Source organism: Oryzias melastigma, linkage group LG17 (assembly GCF_002922805.2).
Source record: "Oryzias melastigma strain HK-1 linkage group LG17, ASM292280v2, whole genome shotgun sequence".
Taxonomy (NCBI): Eukaryota; Metazoa; Chordata; class Actinopteri; order Beloniformes; family Adrianichthyidae; genus Oryzias; species Oryzias melastigma.
Genome location: NC_050528.1, coordinates 4,327,791 through 4,344,886, shown reverse-complemented (window position 1 = coordinate 4,344,886; position 17,096 = coordinate 4,327,791). Strand labels below are relative to the sequence as shown.

General features: G+C 37.0%; 1 protein-coding gene across 3 annotated transcripts in view; it reads left to right on the top strand.

The window, feature by feature from the left end:
- The first annotated feature begins 15,237 nt into the window (after positions 1–15,237).
- The window catches only part of cables1 (Cdk5 and Abl enzyme substrate 1), a 34,259-nt gene continuing 32,400 nt past the window's right edge, over positions 15,238–17,096 (top strand). Inside the window, exons 1-2 of one of the 3 annotated variants that reach the window (XM_024273929.2) lie at positions 15,238–15,487; positions 15,612–16,177. In XM_024273929.2, the coding sequence (XP_024129697.1) occupies positions 15,669–16,177 (509 nt within the window). In that variant the 5' untranslated portion in view covers positions 15,238–15,487; positions 15,612–15,668. The other 2 variants (XM_024273928.2, XM_024273927.2) reach the window with 2 other exon arrangements.

Here is a 17,096-nt window from a genome sequence, read left to right as displayed (position 1 = left end):
AAATTTGTCTTCATTTTCTAATATATATATATTTTTAAATCAATATTTGTTTTATTTTTTATTTTTTTGTAGTGATCCTTAAACTGTTTTTGTATTGAATGATTTGTTGATGTATTTTGCACTTCAGGGCCTCCGTACACGTGTCCTCTGTAGAGAACATTTAAAACCTGAAAATCTCCCGACCCTTCTGGCTCCTGAATGAACTCCTTCTGGTTTCCACAGAGATCATGTGGAGCGTTTCAGTGATACCACATGTGACGTAGTGGAACTCTGGGAATTGTAGTTTTGGGTGTATTAAAAAAAAAAAACTGTTAATATGACAAAATAAATTAATCCAATAAATGCCAAAAAAGTTTTAGCTTCAGTCTGACGGCAGCAAACAAGACGATGTGCACACAGGTGAGACTGACTTGATAGTGACGGGAGGTTCAAGCAGTTTAATAAAAGTTTAAAGAAAAGATGACCTCCTAATGTACATTCTGTTCTGCTTTGGCTGTGATTCTCAAGGTTGCTGTCTGGTGTGTGTGTGTGTTTGTGTGCTTGTTTGCATGTGTGTGTGTCTGTGCCAGGCACTGCATCTCCTCCGGCTCACACGGTGTTGACCCTGCACTCTCCTCCCACTATGGGCGCGGCTTGGCGCTGCAGCACGTAGCAACACTGTGTTAACACTGATATGTGTACACACAGAGAGGCGTATGCGCTCCGGCCAACAGACACAAACATACACGCCTACACGCCATCAGAGAATAAGGACTGCCATGTTTGCTCACTGGATGCATTCAAAGTTCACGCTTCAGATTTGTTCAGTAATATTATGGCGCCTAGTGGGAAGAAAAAAAGCTCATTTACCATCCTCGCCGTCATCCTCGCCGCCACCACAGACAAAACATAACAATAGGTTTGATAATAATTAGGAACAAACGGTCAAAACGGGTCACGTTTCGCCTCTACCTCTCGGTGAACACGGACTGTTTGTTTAAGAGCAACTGAAGAATTCAAATAAAAGTCATTTTTCTCCCTCTTCTTCTCACTCCTCCATTAACATCAGCAGACACTCTCCAGCGAGCGCAGATTTTATAAGTGAGACAAATATTCCCATGTGAAATGAGCAGCAAGGTATGTGAAGCTACATTCCTGAGACCGCTTCACCCTGATTTAAGGCGCTCTTGCCCAAGTTCAGATCTTTGCTCATTTAAAATCCAAATGTTCCTCGGAGAGAGGCCACTCCATCTCCGAGTTCCAGGGCCTGATGGTATCTCGCCACCACTTTGTGTCTCACCCACTCCATTCCAAATGAGTATAAATGACTGTTTTCATTGGGAAACAGACCCAAACAGAAAGGCATGTTAGAAAAGCACGGGTAAAGAGATGCAAGTGGACGGAAAACAGTTTTCATGTCTGCAAAATCTGACTAAAAGATGATTTTAAACCTGTGAAAATCCCTCTTCGGTTATCAGTGGATTTGTTTTTTAAATGGTCTTTTAACCCTATAAATCAAAAAATGGACAAAAAGTTTAAATTTAGTGATGTCAAAATGTTTATTAGATGAAATCCAAACAAAAAAGTGCAATATCTTTTCAATTGGATATATAAAAATCAAATACACTGTAAAAATATTGGATGAATTAAGAAAAGTTCTGTCATTTTTATGGTTCAAATATTAGTTTGATCAAATTAGAAGTTGAGTAAACCATCAAGGTAAAATTTTAACTTGATGAAATCTAATAATTTTAAACGTCACAAATTACAGTACTTTAGTTTATCGATCCAACATTTCACTTTTTTTAGTGTATGATACCCAGCAAGGCCAAGTGGGCCCCAGATGGCTTCAAAGAGGGCAGAAAATGTGGCCCGTCCACAGTGGCCTCACCTGTGTTTGCCCACATTGATTTTAGTTAGGATTCAGTGAGTTAGCATGCTAATCTATCCGGCTGCCCAGTGACAAGCGTAGTGTGCTAGCTAGCTCTTCTGTAGTAAGCTAACGAGCTCCATTGTAGCATGCTAGGAAGCTCCCATGTAGCATCCTAGTGAGCTTGTCTGTATCGAGGCAGTGAGCTCCACTATAGCATGCTAGCAAGCTTCTCTACAGTGAGTTCTGCTGTAACGAGCTGACGAGCTTCTCTGAAGCAAGCTAGCGAGCTACTCTGTTTTGAGTTAGCGAGTTCCACTGTAGCATGCTAGCAAGCTTCTCTGATGCAAGCTAGCGAGCTCCGCTATAGCATGCTAGCAAGCTTCTCTGTAGCATGCTAGCGAGCTCTGCTGTAGCGAGCTAGAGAGCTCCTCTGTAGCAAGCTAGCATGCTGCTCCGTATTGAGGTGGCGAGCTCCACTGTAGCATGGTAGTGAGCTTTTGCTTAGCGAGCTAGTGAGCTCTTTTGTAGCAAGCTAGCTTGCTACGGGTAGCAAGCTTCTCTGTAGCATGCTAACATGATCCGCTGTCTTGAGCTAGCAAGCTCCTATGTAGCATCCTAGTGAGCTTGTCTGCATCGAGGCAATGAGCAACACTTTAGCATGCCAGCAATCTCCTCTACAGCAGGAGCGAGCAAGTGAGCTACTCTGTATTGAGTTAGCGAGCTCCTCTGTAGGAAGCTAGCATGCTACTCTGTTTTGAGTTAGCGAGCTCCACTGTAGCATGCTAGCAAGCTTCTCTGTAGCAAGCTAGCAGGCTCCTCTGTATTGATCTAGCGAGCTCTGCTGTAGCGAGCTAGCATGCTGCTCTGTATTGAGCTGGTTTTAATGAAAGTTTGGATCATGCTAATGGGACAGGAGATCTCAGAAATGTGTGTATCAAATATGATACAAAGGGTTAGAAAGGGTTCACTTTAATTATGACATTTTGGCCAAAATTTTAAAAAATTTGTGTCGTTTTCTAGGACATAGTTTCTGCAGAGCAGCAGGAGTTCATCAGAAATTTACCTCTAAATTGTGGGTGCATGTCCAAAGTCTGGCCAAATGTGACCCACATTCTGCAAGTGTCTGTCATAAATTCAATAGAATGTGACCCCAGCAGTTATTAAAAATTATGTTTGATTTCTTCATCATGATTACGTTGTAAATTTGTGGCAACACTGTCTTGCGACCCTTCTGTGACACTTTCTAGCTCATTTCGAAAAGTGTAAATAAAAAAGAAAAGTTGGCAGTGAGAGCCATCGCTTTCAGGACAAAGTGGAGGAATTTTTCTGTGAAATATAAAACAAGTGTGTCTGCCAAATGTGCCAAGAGCCTGTGGCTGATTTCAAGAAGTTCAACCAGACGAGACATGCTAACTACAGCAAGCTAACTGGGAACAAACTGTAGAAAAGAGCTCCACCCAACCCCCACCCCCCGTCCCGTGTTCCAAATAGGAAGAAATAAACTCCTTTTGCTGATTTTATTTGTCAGAATTAATTTTGTCAAAATAATAGATGTAAGATTTTCTCCTTAACGTCTTTCTAAAGATATTTTTCATTTATTGCAAGTTATTTACATTATAAACTGACCAATCAGATGGCAGATATTCCAGCTGGCCCCGCCTTGAACGTTTGATTGACAGCTTCTCCCTAGCCTGCTTTCAGTGGAAGGGGTGTGGACTTAGCACAAGCTCACTCGTGATTGGTGACAGTAAAAACCTGACTCAGACCGACTCGGACAATCACTATGGACTGGTTACAAAATGACTGCGCCCGTGACAGGAAGTAACTGTAACTTTGTCAAGAAAAAAAAAAAATTATAAAAGTTATAAAATTATTATTCTTAATATCCAGGCTGTTTTAAGCCTAACTAGTAATGCCAAAAGTACAACTAGTTAACCAGTGACAGCTGAAAATATGAACTAGTTAACTAGTAATATTAAAAATGTGAACTGCTTTACTAGTGGGATTATTTGTGCTCACTAGTTAACTGGTGACACTCTAAAAAGACCACTAGTTAACTGAACACAGGCAATTATTCTACAAGTTCATAAAGGTCACTAGTTAACTAATGCGACCAATCTACTAGTACTAGTTTACCACTGACATACAAAATGATAACTAGTTGATAATGATTGCTAATGGGCTTTTTGTACAGCACTAATTAACTAATGTAAGTTTTCTCTCTCACTAGTTAACTAGTAAAACTTACATATGTTGCACAAGATAACTAGTTAGCATTTTGCATGTCATTAGTAAAATGGTACAATATTTTGGAGCACCAGTTAACTAGTGAGCTTACACGAGTCTTACCAGTGAACTTTTAGAAAAGTGCCTGACTAGTTAACTGGTGACCTTGTTAGATGGTCACCAGTTAACTAGTAAGCACAAATAAGGCCCACTAGTAAACTAGTGTACACTTATATTTGTTAACTAGTTTACATTTGTGGGTGTTACTAGTTAACTAGTAAGACTTACATATGTCTCACTAGTTAACTAGTTAGAGATTTGCATGTTACTAGTAAACTAGTATATGATTTTGGTCTTACAGGTTAACTAGTGAGCTTTACACTTACTGGTGAACTTGAAGATAATGTGTATGTGACTGGTAAACTAGTGGCCTCTTTAGAGTGTTACTAGTTAAGTACAAAGTAGTTTTAAACATTAGTAGTGGACTAGTTTACATTTTTGGCTGCCGCTAGTTAACTAGTGATCCTTACATGAGTCTTAATAGTGAACCTGTTTTAAATGTGCTTGTGACTAGTTAAAAACTGGCCTTTTTAGAGTGTTACTAGTTAACTAGTAAGCACAAACAGGGTCCACTAGCAAACTACTGTACAATTTTAAATACAGTTAGTTAACTAGTTCATACTTTTGGCTGTCACTATTTAACTAGTTGTCCTTCTTGTATTACTAGTTAGGCTTAAAACAGCCTGATATCAAGGATCTTGATTTGATGTTAAAACGGATTGACATTGGTGAAGATGAGGTATTTCTATGGGTGATGTTAACATCTCACTTTGTCCAGTGATTATATATGTCTATGAAATAATCTGCCAAAAACTGACAGTAATTTTGGTTTAGAAGTATTTAGATGTCTTTGTTTTCTATGTGGAAAAATGAAAAGCATCCCTTTACCATGACATGTTCATTAAATAGTTTGTCTGCATTTAAAGTTATTAAAATAGTTTAAAGAATGTCAGAAGGCCTCCAACATTTCCAATGTATCAAATCTGGTCCTCTTTGAATAACTTTGGACACTCCTGCTCTCCTGCTAGCTTACAGCCCTCACACCCCGTAGCGATGGTGCAGCCAGAATGGCCGACACGTTCTCATTCTCAAGTCGTCACATTTCAACGCACAGTTAAGGACCTCTCCACATAAAAAAATGAAAATGTTGCCTTGTCTCCACTGAGCGGTACGGACAATTTAGAACAATCTGGGCAATTCAAGTGAGTGTTTCCACTCAGTGTTGGACCATCAAATGAGAGGAACACTGTCTGTAAAGAGTTTATTATTCTTAGAAAGAAGATTCCAGGAGGATTACGAAGATTACGGCCAAAAACAGGACAAAACTTTCGGTTTGGACGCTTCCTGCAGTCGTAAAACCTTACCGCCAATCAATGGGCTACATCATGTGACAACAGAAGCTCCGCCCTCATGGGTCTATTCCATTTTTCTATGGACCTATGACCAACGGGGGAACGGAACTGGTACCAGTCGGTGGGTCCATTTTGCAATGGAAACGCTCAACAGTCCAGTCCGGTCTGGACCGCTCAGTGGAAACCAGACATTTGGATCCCGTCTTTTTTTTTTTTTTTACGTGGTTGTCCCAATAAAATCTTAACCCTAACCTGGTACTGAACCCGGATCGGTTCTGGTTCTGGGTGTACAGACGCGGACCAGGCTAGGGTTAGGATACCAGGTTAGGGTACCGGTATCGGCTGTGTTCTGAGGTTTCTTTCACGTCCAGTACCGGATCCAACAAAACGACTGGACCCGTTATTCAATGGGAACAGACAGGACGTCAAAAAACGACGAGTTGGGGACATTAAAAACGCCAAAAAGTGACGCGGAGCGGTCCTTAGCCAAACGTAAATATGTGACGACGTGGGAATGAGAATGTGTTGACATGGCAACAGGATAGTCGTCTGCAGGAACATCGGAATCGGCTTTTTCCAACAGCGTTTTTCATCTCCTTGATTCAGTGATTTGAATAAAGAAATACTCAAAAATGCCTTTTTAATCTTCATTTTCTTCATATTCGTCCTCCATCATGATAGAAGGAGCCCCATTTTCATCTTCGTGTGTGTTTGAAGCCTCCTGTAAAAAGAACAACCCAAAAACCAGGCTGCATTCCTGGACCAAAACCATTACGAAGTGACTAATAGCAGGGAGTGCAGAGGTCAAAGCAACAGGAACGAGTCTCTGGATGTGACAATAGAGAAAAAAGGAGGTTCATGTTTTTATTTTCTCCATTAACTCACCAGGAACCAAACACAGGAAAAAAAAAAAAAAAAAAAAAAACTGACCTTTTTATACCCAAACAGGGTTTCATCATTTCTGTGGAATCCTGAAAGATGCCAGAAACATGTCAGAAACATAAAGGAGGATTTAAATAACCCTCGAAGCCTCCAAGCCTGACAGAAACTATGTAGGAAAGTGTCTTATGGTACACAGTGTTGGGAGAATCCGTCCTGGTGGACGGTGGATTGGAGGCTCCTGGTTCTGTTGGGTCTAAAGCTCTCCGCTGACCTCCACCGTTGGCCTTTGATTGGCCGCCTTTAATCTTCAGAGGAGATAAATCCTCTGATGGACTCGGCCAGATTCGGTGGAGAGTGCTGCCCGCTCGCGTCCATAGATCAACATAATATGGCTGGTTTGATACCGGGAGGGAGGGGCTCCGGCACCCGGGGTGGGCTTCCTTTCCACAGCCCCCGGCGGGGTCATCAATCCTCGGGCGCAGCCGCAGCTCCTCCTCTGCTGCCGCCGCCGCCGCCCGACGCCTCCCTCACAACCACGACCAGGCCGGGCCTCCTGACCGCGGAGATCCCACTGTGACACCACGACTCAGTTATCAGTTATCTGTGAACACAGAGGAGTCTGACGGTTATTATATATATCATATTGAATTCTTTTATCTGAACTGATTAAAATAACAAAATCCTTTTATCTGTTCTTTATTTTTTGACAAGTTTGTAATACGGATGACAAACATCCATCTTCTGATTGCTTTGGTCCAATTTTAACTCACTCCAAAACCCACTCCTGTAAAATGTTATTTTTAACATTTTCTACGGCGAAAACCAAAAACGGGACCATCACCAAACCTGGACACCAGTGAGAAAAATGAACACAATATATTAAACAAGGGAAACAAAGAAACTGTGTCCTGAAAAGCAAAAAGAAAAACAAGTAGTTTAAAAAAAGGGAATTGGAACTTTGGACAAACATAAAATAAATCATGGAGACCTCTGACCCGACCACGTCCACCGTCTGACCAAAACCAAAGAAAACAAATAATCAAAGCCAGCAAACTAAGACTACAAAGCCCAAACTAAAATAACAAAACCCAGCAGTGAAAGACTACCTGCAGCTATGCTGAGTTGTTGCATCGCTCTGCACACCGTTACCATTAAACCGTCACTGTGAACCAATAGCTAAACGGCTCGACTTGTTGTTTTTTTCTTCTCTAACGTCGTCATGATTATATTCATTAAATAAAAGGAGAATAAGAGTGATCAAAGTCATAATTGTACAAAATATTGTGTCTTTTTTTATTCAAGTAAATCTGCTGCAGCAGAAGAATCTCATCAGAGTGGGTTTTATTTTGAAAGGAACTTCTACTTCCTTTCAAGGCAAAATTAATTAGATTTGCTTTATAAAGAAAAATTTAACACTGTCATGTTCAATTATTGCAAATATTTAAAAATAAATTAAATTTGTTTTATAAAGAAACAAACAAAAACATAAATAAAATACATTTTATAAATTAGATCTATGGTCCAGGTTCATCCAAAACATGTAAGACGTCATCTAAAGATGATGCATTTATTTCATTTTTATTTCTTTGTAATCCAAATCTTGACTCCTAACGTCTCTCCTCATTGTAAGGCCAGCAGTCCCTGTATGTGCAGCTCAAGATGTGATGGGATCGTTGTAGACATCGTTTAATCCATTTAAATATAGTATTCACTGGACTAGTCGCTTTATAACCCAAATATTCACAACTTTCTAACAGTTTTACTGAAACTGCACAAACTCCAAACCCCAGAAAGTTCCTAATTATAATTATAAAATGTGATTTTTACTCTATAATTAGTTTTTTTTTTCCTCTAAAACACCATTTTTATTGCCTTAAGGGTCAATCTGAACATCTGAAGTATTAGTTCTATCTTTATTACATCATCCAGCTGTTACTGATGAGGTGAAAACTTCATATAATGTAATGAATAGGCAGCTAGTCTTTGTTTTTTTAAAATATTATTAATACTTTTTGATTTGTTAAATGATCTGCACTTGAGCTGGAAAAGAATAAATAACTAGTTATGTACCAGATTTTTAAAACTATGTTAAAATAAATATATAAGTAAATAATAATAGGGGTGGAATCATATAAATGTACTTCCTTTTTAAATCAAACTCTTTTTGACAAACTTCACATTAAAATGATTCACTGTTTCATATATTTCATGTTTAAGTGCAAATATGTGTATTTATGATAAGGAGTACTTATAAATGTATCATTTACAGTGTATGTGTACTTATGGAGGATATATATATTTGAATTTCTCCTGACTAAAATATGCAAAATCTATGTATAAATTAACTTATTTATTGTGTTTTTTTAAGTATTTTTTTGTTTTGAACGTTTAAAATAAACCAAATCGACCTCTCTAAAGTAGAATCTCTTCTTTCATCCTGTTTTCCCGTAAACCTCCAGACACAGACGTCCATGTGAAGAATCTCTCCCAACAAGGCCGTCCGGCTGCAGCAGCATTAGCACCCCTGAAATAGCTGACAGCTATTTTAATTGCTTTACTCTGCAGTGTTTCAACAAACTGGTACAGAAAAACACATTTCCCATCCGCAGAGCGTTAAACTGCACGTCCTTAAAACAAGAATTCAACTCCAGGGTTTTAATTTGACAGTAAAAATACCTGGATAGCCTAATTTGATTCCTCCATTGTTGAGTCTGACCTCTGACCTCTTCCTTCCACATTCTGTCCTCTCACCTTAAGCACATTTATTTTCTGCCTCGGCTGCAAATATTGCATCACTGTACTCAGTTAAAGTCTTTGTGTTCACTCTTCTCCCACGAAAGCATTTTGACTTTAATCATCATGAAAGCAGCAGCAGAGTCATGTGCAGCCAAGCTCACAATGAGGTGCTGAAGTACTTCATGAGGAGGAAACTTCACACAAACACAGGAAGTGGAGCCTTCTCACCGAAGGCAGGAGTCTGAGCTGCGGCGCTGCAGGACTGATGGGCGCTGAGATTAAACGGCCAAACAAGCCGCGGTTCCTAAACACTGAGGCCGCTGAGGCTGAGCGTCCACGAAAAACCCTCAGAGAGCCCGATGGGAAGAAGGAGGATTTATGGAGGGATATCTGTGCCAAAAGGATTTTGCCTTTCCAAACTTCTTTTTTTCAAAAAAATGTTTCTGCGTTTGCAAACTTTTTATGTTTTCAAAAAATATTTTTGTGTTTGCAATTTTTTGAAAAATATTTTTGCGTTTCCAAACTTTTAAAAAAAAAAATAGTTTTGTGTTTCCAAGATTTTTTGTTTTCAATAAAGATTATTGCGTTTGCAAACTTTTTTGTTTTCAAGAAATATTTTGTGTTTGCAAACTTTTTTTTCAAAAATATTTTTGCTTTTGCAAACTATTTTTTTTGCTTTCGAAGAATAGTTGAAATTTGCCAAGTTTTTTTTTTTGTTTTCAAACAATATTTTTGTGTTTGCATTTTTTTTAAATATTTTTCATTTGCAAACTTTGTTCAAAAAAAATTATTTGCATTTCCAAACTTTTTTTTGCTTACAATAAATATTTTTGTGTTTGCAATTTTTTTATATTTATTTTTGCGTTTGCAAACTTTTTTTGTTTTCAAGAAATATTTTGTGTTTGGAAACTTTTTTTTCAAAAAATATTTTTGCTTTCGAAGAATATTTTTGCATTTGCAAATGTTTAATTTGTTTTTAAGAAATATTTTTGCGATTGCAAACTTTTAAGAAATAAGAAAAAAGAAAGAAAAGGATTTGAAATCACATAATATTATTTTCATCTGCAAATTGTCCTTTTTTATCTTAAAACTTTACATTTTGTTTGCAATTTAGTCGATTTTGATCTCAAAACTGTGACTTTTTCTTGCAACATGGTGGCACAAATATCACTCCATATGGATTTGACAAAACCAGGACTCAAAGAAACCAGAAGGATTTCTATATCAAGAAAGAGCAGCTAATATGATTTTGTATTAAATAAAACAATTTGTAAATGTATTATTGCTATAGACACATAAAATGTGTTAATTAAAATTCATATATTTTACCCTAAAAGTCTACTAAGAACATGAAATATTAGAATTAAGTAAAAACCATGAAGTCAAGAGTTTTAACTGAGTCTAGGAATTCACATCTGTTACAACAGTGCCCTCTAGTGGCCTCAAACAGTAATGTTTTAAAGTTTTCTCAGATTTTTCTTTGATTTTCTGGCTTTTGTCTTAAAATTGAGTCTCTTATTTAATTTGATCATAACTTTAATTAAAAGACTAACCATGAATATGACATAAACTATTTTAATTTGTAATAGTAAACATGTGAGAGATCAATGACTGTTTAAATATTATAAATCTAGAGGCCAAAAGTAAACTAATTGATCCTTGAAATGGTTTCTAAGTTTGTTTTTAGACTTTTAAAATTATTTTACCAGGTTTGAAGTTATTTTAACTTCTCTTTTATTGTTATTTTTAATTTATTTATTTTTTTTATCCATACAAGACAGATTAATTTAAAAAAAAATTATATTTCCAACGATCAGAAAGAAAACTAAAAGGAGCTACAGTTAATAACACAATCATTAACATAAATAAAAAATCAACGAATTAATAAAATCATTAGAATCATAAAACTAGATTACAGCAACACTTGTCCTTAAAATTATTGCTTTTAAATAAAAGTGGAGGTTTTTTTGTCTCATTAAGATTACAGGCTAGAAAATTGTTATTAAAATAATTCAAAACCCTTTTTGGTCCGAATAGGAAATCATTTAAGACTCAAAAAAACAACATTTCACAGAAAGTTTTGTCTTAATTTCAAGGATCTTATTTTAAATTTCAATAATTGTTGACAAAATAGACTGGAATGTATTGTCATTATTTCAAAAACAAAAATGTAGATTTACATTCTAAGAATAAGTCTAAATGTTATGAGGATTTATTAAGATTGACTCACATTAATTTTGTTCACATTTTGTTCTAAAATTAGTCATTTTCACCAGTTTTGTTACTTTAATCTAAATTCACTATAATTAAGTTAATAAGAACTCAAAAAATAAATTTGCTTGGTAATAAAAAATAAAATTTACTGGGCTGTATAACATTTAATTTGATGTAATTCTAACAGCTTTTTTTGGCTTATGTTTTTCACTATTTAAATGTTTGTGTGGAACTGCTTGTTTCTAAATTATAATATTTTATTATAATATTGTTTTAGGTAGAAATGTCTTTCTGCATGGACAGATTATTTTGTGATTTTTCTTTTTTTCTTTTTTGATTTTCTTCTCATGATTAGTGTTCTTTTCCTATTTTGGGTTACTTTTTGAAAATACAACTATAAGAAAATGTTTTCCAAACTATTTTATTATAATTGGATTAGGAATTGATTTATTTCAGACGATCAAGACAAAAAAGTACAAAAGAATACAAAAGAGTAACATATATATATATATATATATATGTTACATAGATGCATCAAACTTAAGATTATTGGTCATGATTGGATTGGAAAATAAAAAATAAAAGTAAAAGAAACACATGTCCATAAATAAACATTAATGTAATGAAATACAGTCCAGGAAATTTGACGTTTGACTTTAAGAATCATCAGAAAGTGAAGGTATCAAAAGAAAATTATATTGTTTATGAAACTCTAATCATCTAAAATTTTAGAAAAAAAATAGATTCAGGAATTGAAGATTAAGTGTTAATTGTTGTGAGTGTTATTAAATACTAACTTTGTTGTTGATGTATGCAAACAAAAAATTCAAGAAATAAAAGAAAAAAAATCAAAATATTCAACAGAAAAACAGAAAATCTAAGAAGTTAACATGCAAAATAGAATAAAATCATGAAGTAACCTGGTGTTGTGTCTGATGTGTGCAATAAGAAACATTTCTGTGTAACTAAGATGGAGTTACACAGAAATGAAGTGATCTCACGACGAGATGAAACGAGGAAGTTTGTACGTCTGATTTACAATTATCCAGTAAAATCAAAGCCATAGTTCTAAAAAATACAATCTAGATTAAAGTAAAAACTGCATTAAAAGTTATAATTGATGAACCTAAACGGAGTTTGAAGGTAAAAAGCTGAAATTATCCGATTAAATTCAGATTTCAGGAAAGAAAAGCCAGAAATCTTTAAAAAATATATTTTAAAAATGTCAAACTTCCACAAAGAAAGTCATATTTCAGGTTTATATTCAATTATTAAATTTACTAATTCAAAAAAACATCAGAAATTTTAAAATTTGAGTCAGAATTCTGTGAATAAAACGAGATGTTTAAAGGAAAAAAATCCAAATTCTAAAATAGAAATCTGAATTAAAAGTCTGAAACAGGAGAATAATTAAAAACAAAAGAGAGAATGTTTAAGAATATAAACAGAATTTTAAGAAAAAGTCTAAATTTACAGGGAAAAAATATAGAATTAATTAAAGCAAGGATTTTTTTCTCATAAAAAATACCAAATATTTATTTTTTAAAAAGTGCTTAAATGTTTGGATTAAAATCATCATTTTTCTAGTTTAGTGGTTCATGTTTAACATGGATAATCGTTCAGTCAAACTGTTGCTTTCTTACGCATCGTCTTCAAGGTTTAGGAAAGTTTAATCTGGATTATTTTCTAATCTTTATCAGCCTCATCAGCCTCAGTTTCCATGTTTTTGTGTTTTCAGGTCGTGTGATGAAACGACAGATGTTGACGTCTTCTCTTATTTCAGACTGCATCAAAGTGAGTCTTGATTAAATCTCGTTCAGTCCATCTCTGTGAGAGACAAAGAGAAGCATCAGCGTCGCGGAATCAGGTCAGAAACTCAGTGAGAAACGAGGAAAAAAACACAATCATGTCTTTTTGTTTGAGGAATTTTGACTTTAAAATCAAATTTAAGACTTTTTCTTTTAGAAATGAGACTTCAATGTATTAAATTTTAGAAAACGTTTAAGATGTTCATGAATAAATGAAGGTGTAAAAAATACCATTAGAACTCTTTTTGAAAGAGAAAAGTCTGATTTGGTTTTAGAAATGTGATTAATGTTTTCTTTTTTAAGAATTCAGGTTTTAATCTGGGAATTCTGACTTGTTCCTGAAGTTTTGACTCGCATTCCAAACTTTAAAAAAAGCTAAAATTCTGAATTAGACAGACTTTTTTGTTAAGTTAGTTTGAGTTTTTTAAATCGATCAACAGAAAACTCAACAATGACGTAAACTTTATTTCAGTTTGCTGACTTGTGGTAACAAATGTTGAATGAAAATGTGAATAAAGGACATTTTTTCTGATGAATCTTTAAATTTGACTTGTTGAAATGATTGAAATCATTTCAACAGTTCAATATTTTTTTAAGTAGAATTAAAAAAAATGTTTTTTCTAAATTTAAACTTTTCTTTATGTTCAAGTCTCTTTTTCAAAACAAAAAACTTTGATTGATCCAAAAGCCTTGAAAGGTTTTTAACCCCGGAGAACTCGAGAAAAAAATCATTCTTCTAGACTTTTAGAGTTAATTTGAAAATTAAAAATGTTCATTTAGGTTCACAGCAATTAAAGACCAACTTCAATCAAACTCTTCTTGACTTTATTTAATAATCTCCATATTTATCTAATCTAAATGCAAAAATCTCTATTTGAGAGATTCTCTTGATCCTTTCTGGACATTTATCGGCACATAAAAACTCAATCACACTTTCAGTCATTTCAGCAAACCTGGTATTAAAACGTTCAGCTCCTTCAGGACATTACCGCTTGTACTTTTGGTATTCATAAACTTTAGAGTTTTTGAAATATTGAGCTAAATCCCCCCCATAGGAAATGAGTGAAAAATGGTCAAATCCTTCAAAAACTTTGTGCTTTTTAAAACGTATTAATAAATTTCTCAAATCCTTTCAGCTGAAGACACAATTCAAACTTAAAAATGTTCAGCAACTACTGAGTTTTTAGGATAACTTTGAGTTTAGCTAACATTTTAGCATTATGCTAGCTTTTTTATTGTGGCTCATTTAGACATGCTTCTGTCTTTGCTTAATTTTAGTTTAGGTAACATTTTAGCATTGTGCTAGTTTTTTTGTTTTTGGACTAATTTGGACATATCTCAGTTGTTTGCTTAATTTGGAGTTTATATTTTACCATTATCCTAGCTTCTTTTGGGCTAATTTAGACATATTTCCGCTCTTTCCTTAATTTTAGTTTAGGTAACAGTTTAGCATCATCTTAGCTTTTTTGGGGGGCTAATTTGGACATATTTCGTTTCTTTGCTTAATATTGACTGTAGATAACATTTTTGCATTGTCCTACTTGGTTTTTTTGTGTTTGTTTTCTGTTAATTTAGATATATTGTCATTTTTTGCTTAACTTTGAGTTTAGATAACATTTTAGCATTACCTAATTTAGACGTATTTCCGTTCTTAGCTTAATTTTGAGTTTAAATAGCTTTTTTGTGGCTAATCTAGACATGTTTCCTTTCTTCACTTAATTTTAGTTTAGGTAACATTTCAGCATTATCCTAGCTTGTTTGTTTTTGGACTAATTTAGACATATTTCCGTTCTTTTCTTAATTTTGAGTTTAGCCAACATTTTAGCATTATGCTAGCTGTTTTGGGCTAATTTAGACATATTTTTTTATTTGCTTAATATTGAGTTTAGATAACATTTTAACATTATCCTAGTACTTAAATACATTAAAAGTGACTATAAATAAATATAGTCATATTAATTTTAAAAACAAAGATCATTATTTTTCTCTGCGGTTCTGTTGCAGCTCCCGCTCTTAACCACCAGATGGCGCCACTGAGCTGCAACCGTGATGCGCTCTATTTAGACAGATGGCGCCATTGCTTCACAAAGGCTGCCTTTTCAAAGAAATAATAATGAATGTTCTCAAAACAAACACAGCAGGACTCCTGCGGCCAACAGCTGATCCTGTGGTGCGCATCAGAAGAGGAAAAACGCGCCTTTTGTCGTGTTTGGATGAAATGGAAACGTTGGAAGTTTCCCAAACAGTTTGTTTAATATGTGTGGATTTATGGATCAAGTGGGAAATCCTCAGCCAGGAGAAACTCTGAACAAGTTTCTGTGCCCGCAGACAGGCGCTTCAGGAACAAGCAGGAAAAGGTTTGTATTCCTGGCAGCTCATTGGTCCAGATTTTCCCTGCGCTGCCACAATACAGGACACGTGACCTGGCTGTTTTCACCCACTTCAACGCGTGGACTTAAAACACAGCTATTCCCCCCACAGCTGCGCGTTTCTCCACCCGAGCGGCGCGTCGGGCTCTCGGGACGCACGGAGCGGAGCATGGCGGCCGCCACGAGCAGCGGCGCATCCACGGCCGCGCTGCAGATCCGGCACCTCGGCGTGGAGCAGACGCGGAAACGCATAGACCCGAAGCGGAGGCAGGCAGCGCTGTCCTTCCTCAGCAACATCTCCTTGGACGGCCGCCCCGTGCAGGACGACGCGGAGAACCCGGAGCGGGAGGACGAGGCGCTGGAAGCCAGGACTAGTGTCGGCGCGGCGTCCCCGGAGCGCGCGGCGGCGCACGGAGCCGCCACGGCCGCGCAGGCGCTGGCTTTGGCCAACCAGGCGCTGCTCGCCTCTCCGGGTCTCCCTGCTACCCCGGCGGGCGCGGACGCAGAGGCGGACCCCTCCACCCCCTCCACCTTTAACTCCCCGTTCTCCGCGCTCCCAGCCGCGACCAGGGGGAGGCTGCAGACCTACACTCAGGGAATCATACCGGCCCCCTACTCCAGGCAGTTCTCCCCCAACTACTGCCCGGAGATCGGACAGATAGAGCAGCAGAGGTCAAGGTAAACACTGACTTCTCTCCACTGGGTTGTGGACATGCGCGTGTGAGCATGCGCAGAAGGGTTTACCTGAACATCTGTTTCTAAAGCCCAATTTTCCTGAGAGTTTTCTGCCTTTAAGTTGTCCAGGTGAGCTGCGTTCACAGGTGATGCATGCAGGACTTCACTGTCATGGAGCTGATGATGAAAGAAACCTAAAGAACTAAAACATCATGTAACCCGGGGGGGACAAACTCAATCACACAGGGGGCCAAAATCCGAAACACATTTTAGGTCACGGGCCGGACAGGATAAACATTTATGGAACACTCTAAAACGACATTTTTAAAACTTTTAAACCATAACTTTTAAACATAATTATGAATAATAAAAAGGCAGGAATATTATTCCAGAATAATTCAGCTTAATCCTTTAAATAACCCTAACCCTAACCCTTGACTTTGACACATGTGATGTAACTCTACACCTCCATCATACTCGAACCAGGAACGCTGATTCACGTCTGTCTTTTCTTAGCAGAGATTTTCTGCCTCCTCTCAGATTTGTTTGAGGAGCTCTCGCCCTCGTCTCACTCTCATCTCACTCTCGTCTCACTCTCACCTTGCCCTCGTCTCACTCACATCTCACCATAGTCTCACTCTTGTCTCACTCTCGTCCCACCATCAATCTCACTCTTGTCTCACTCTCGCCCCACCCTCATCTCACTCTCGTCTCACTATAGTCTCACTCTTGTCTCACCCTCATCTCCCCATAGTCTCACTCTTGTCTCACTCTCGTCCCACCCTCGTCTCACTCTTGTCTCACTCTCGTCCCACCCTCGTCTCACTCTTGTCTCACCATAGTCTCACTCTCGTCTCACTATAGTCTCACTCTTGTCTCACTCCCACCCCACCCTCGTCTCACTCTCGTATCACAATCCTTG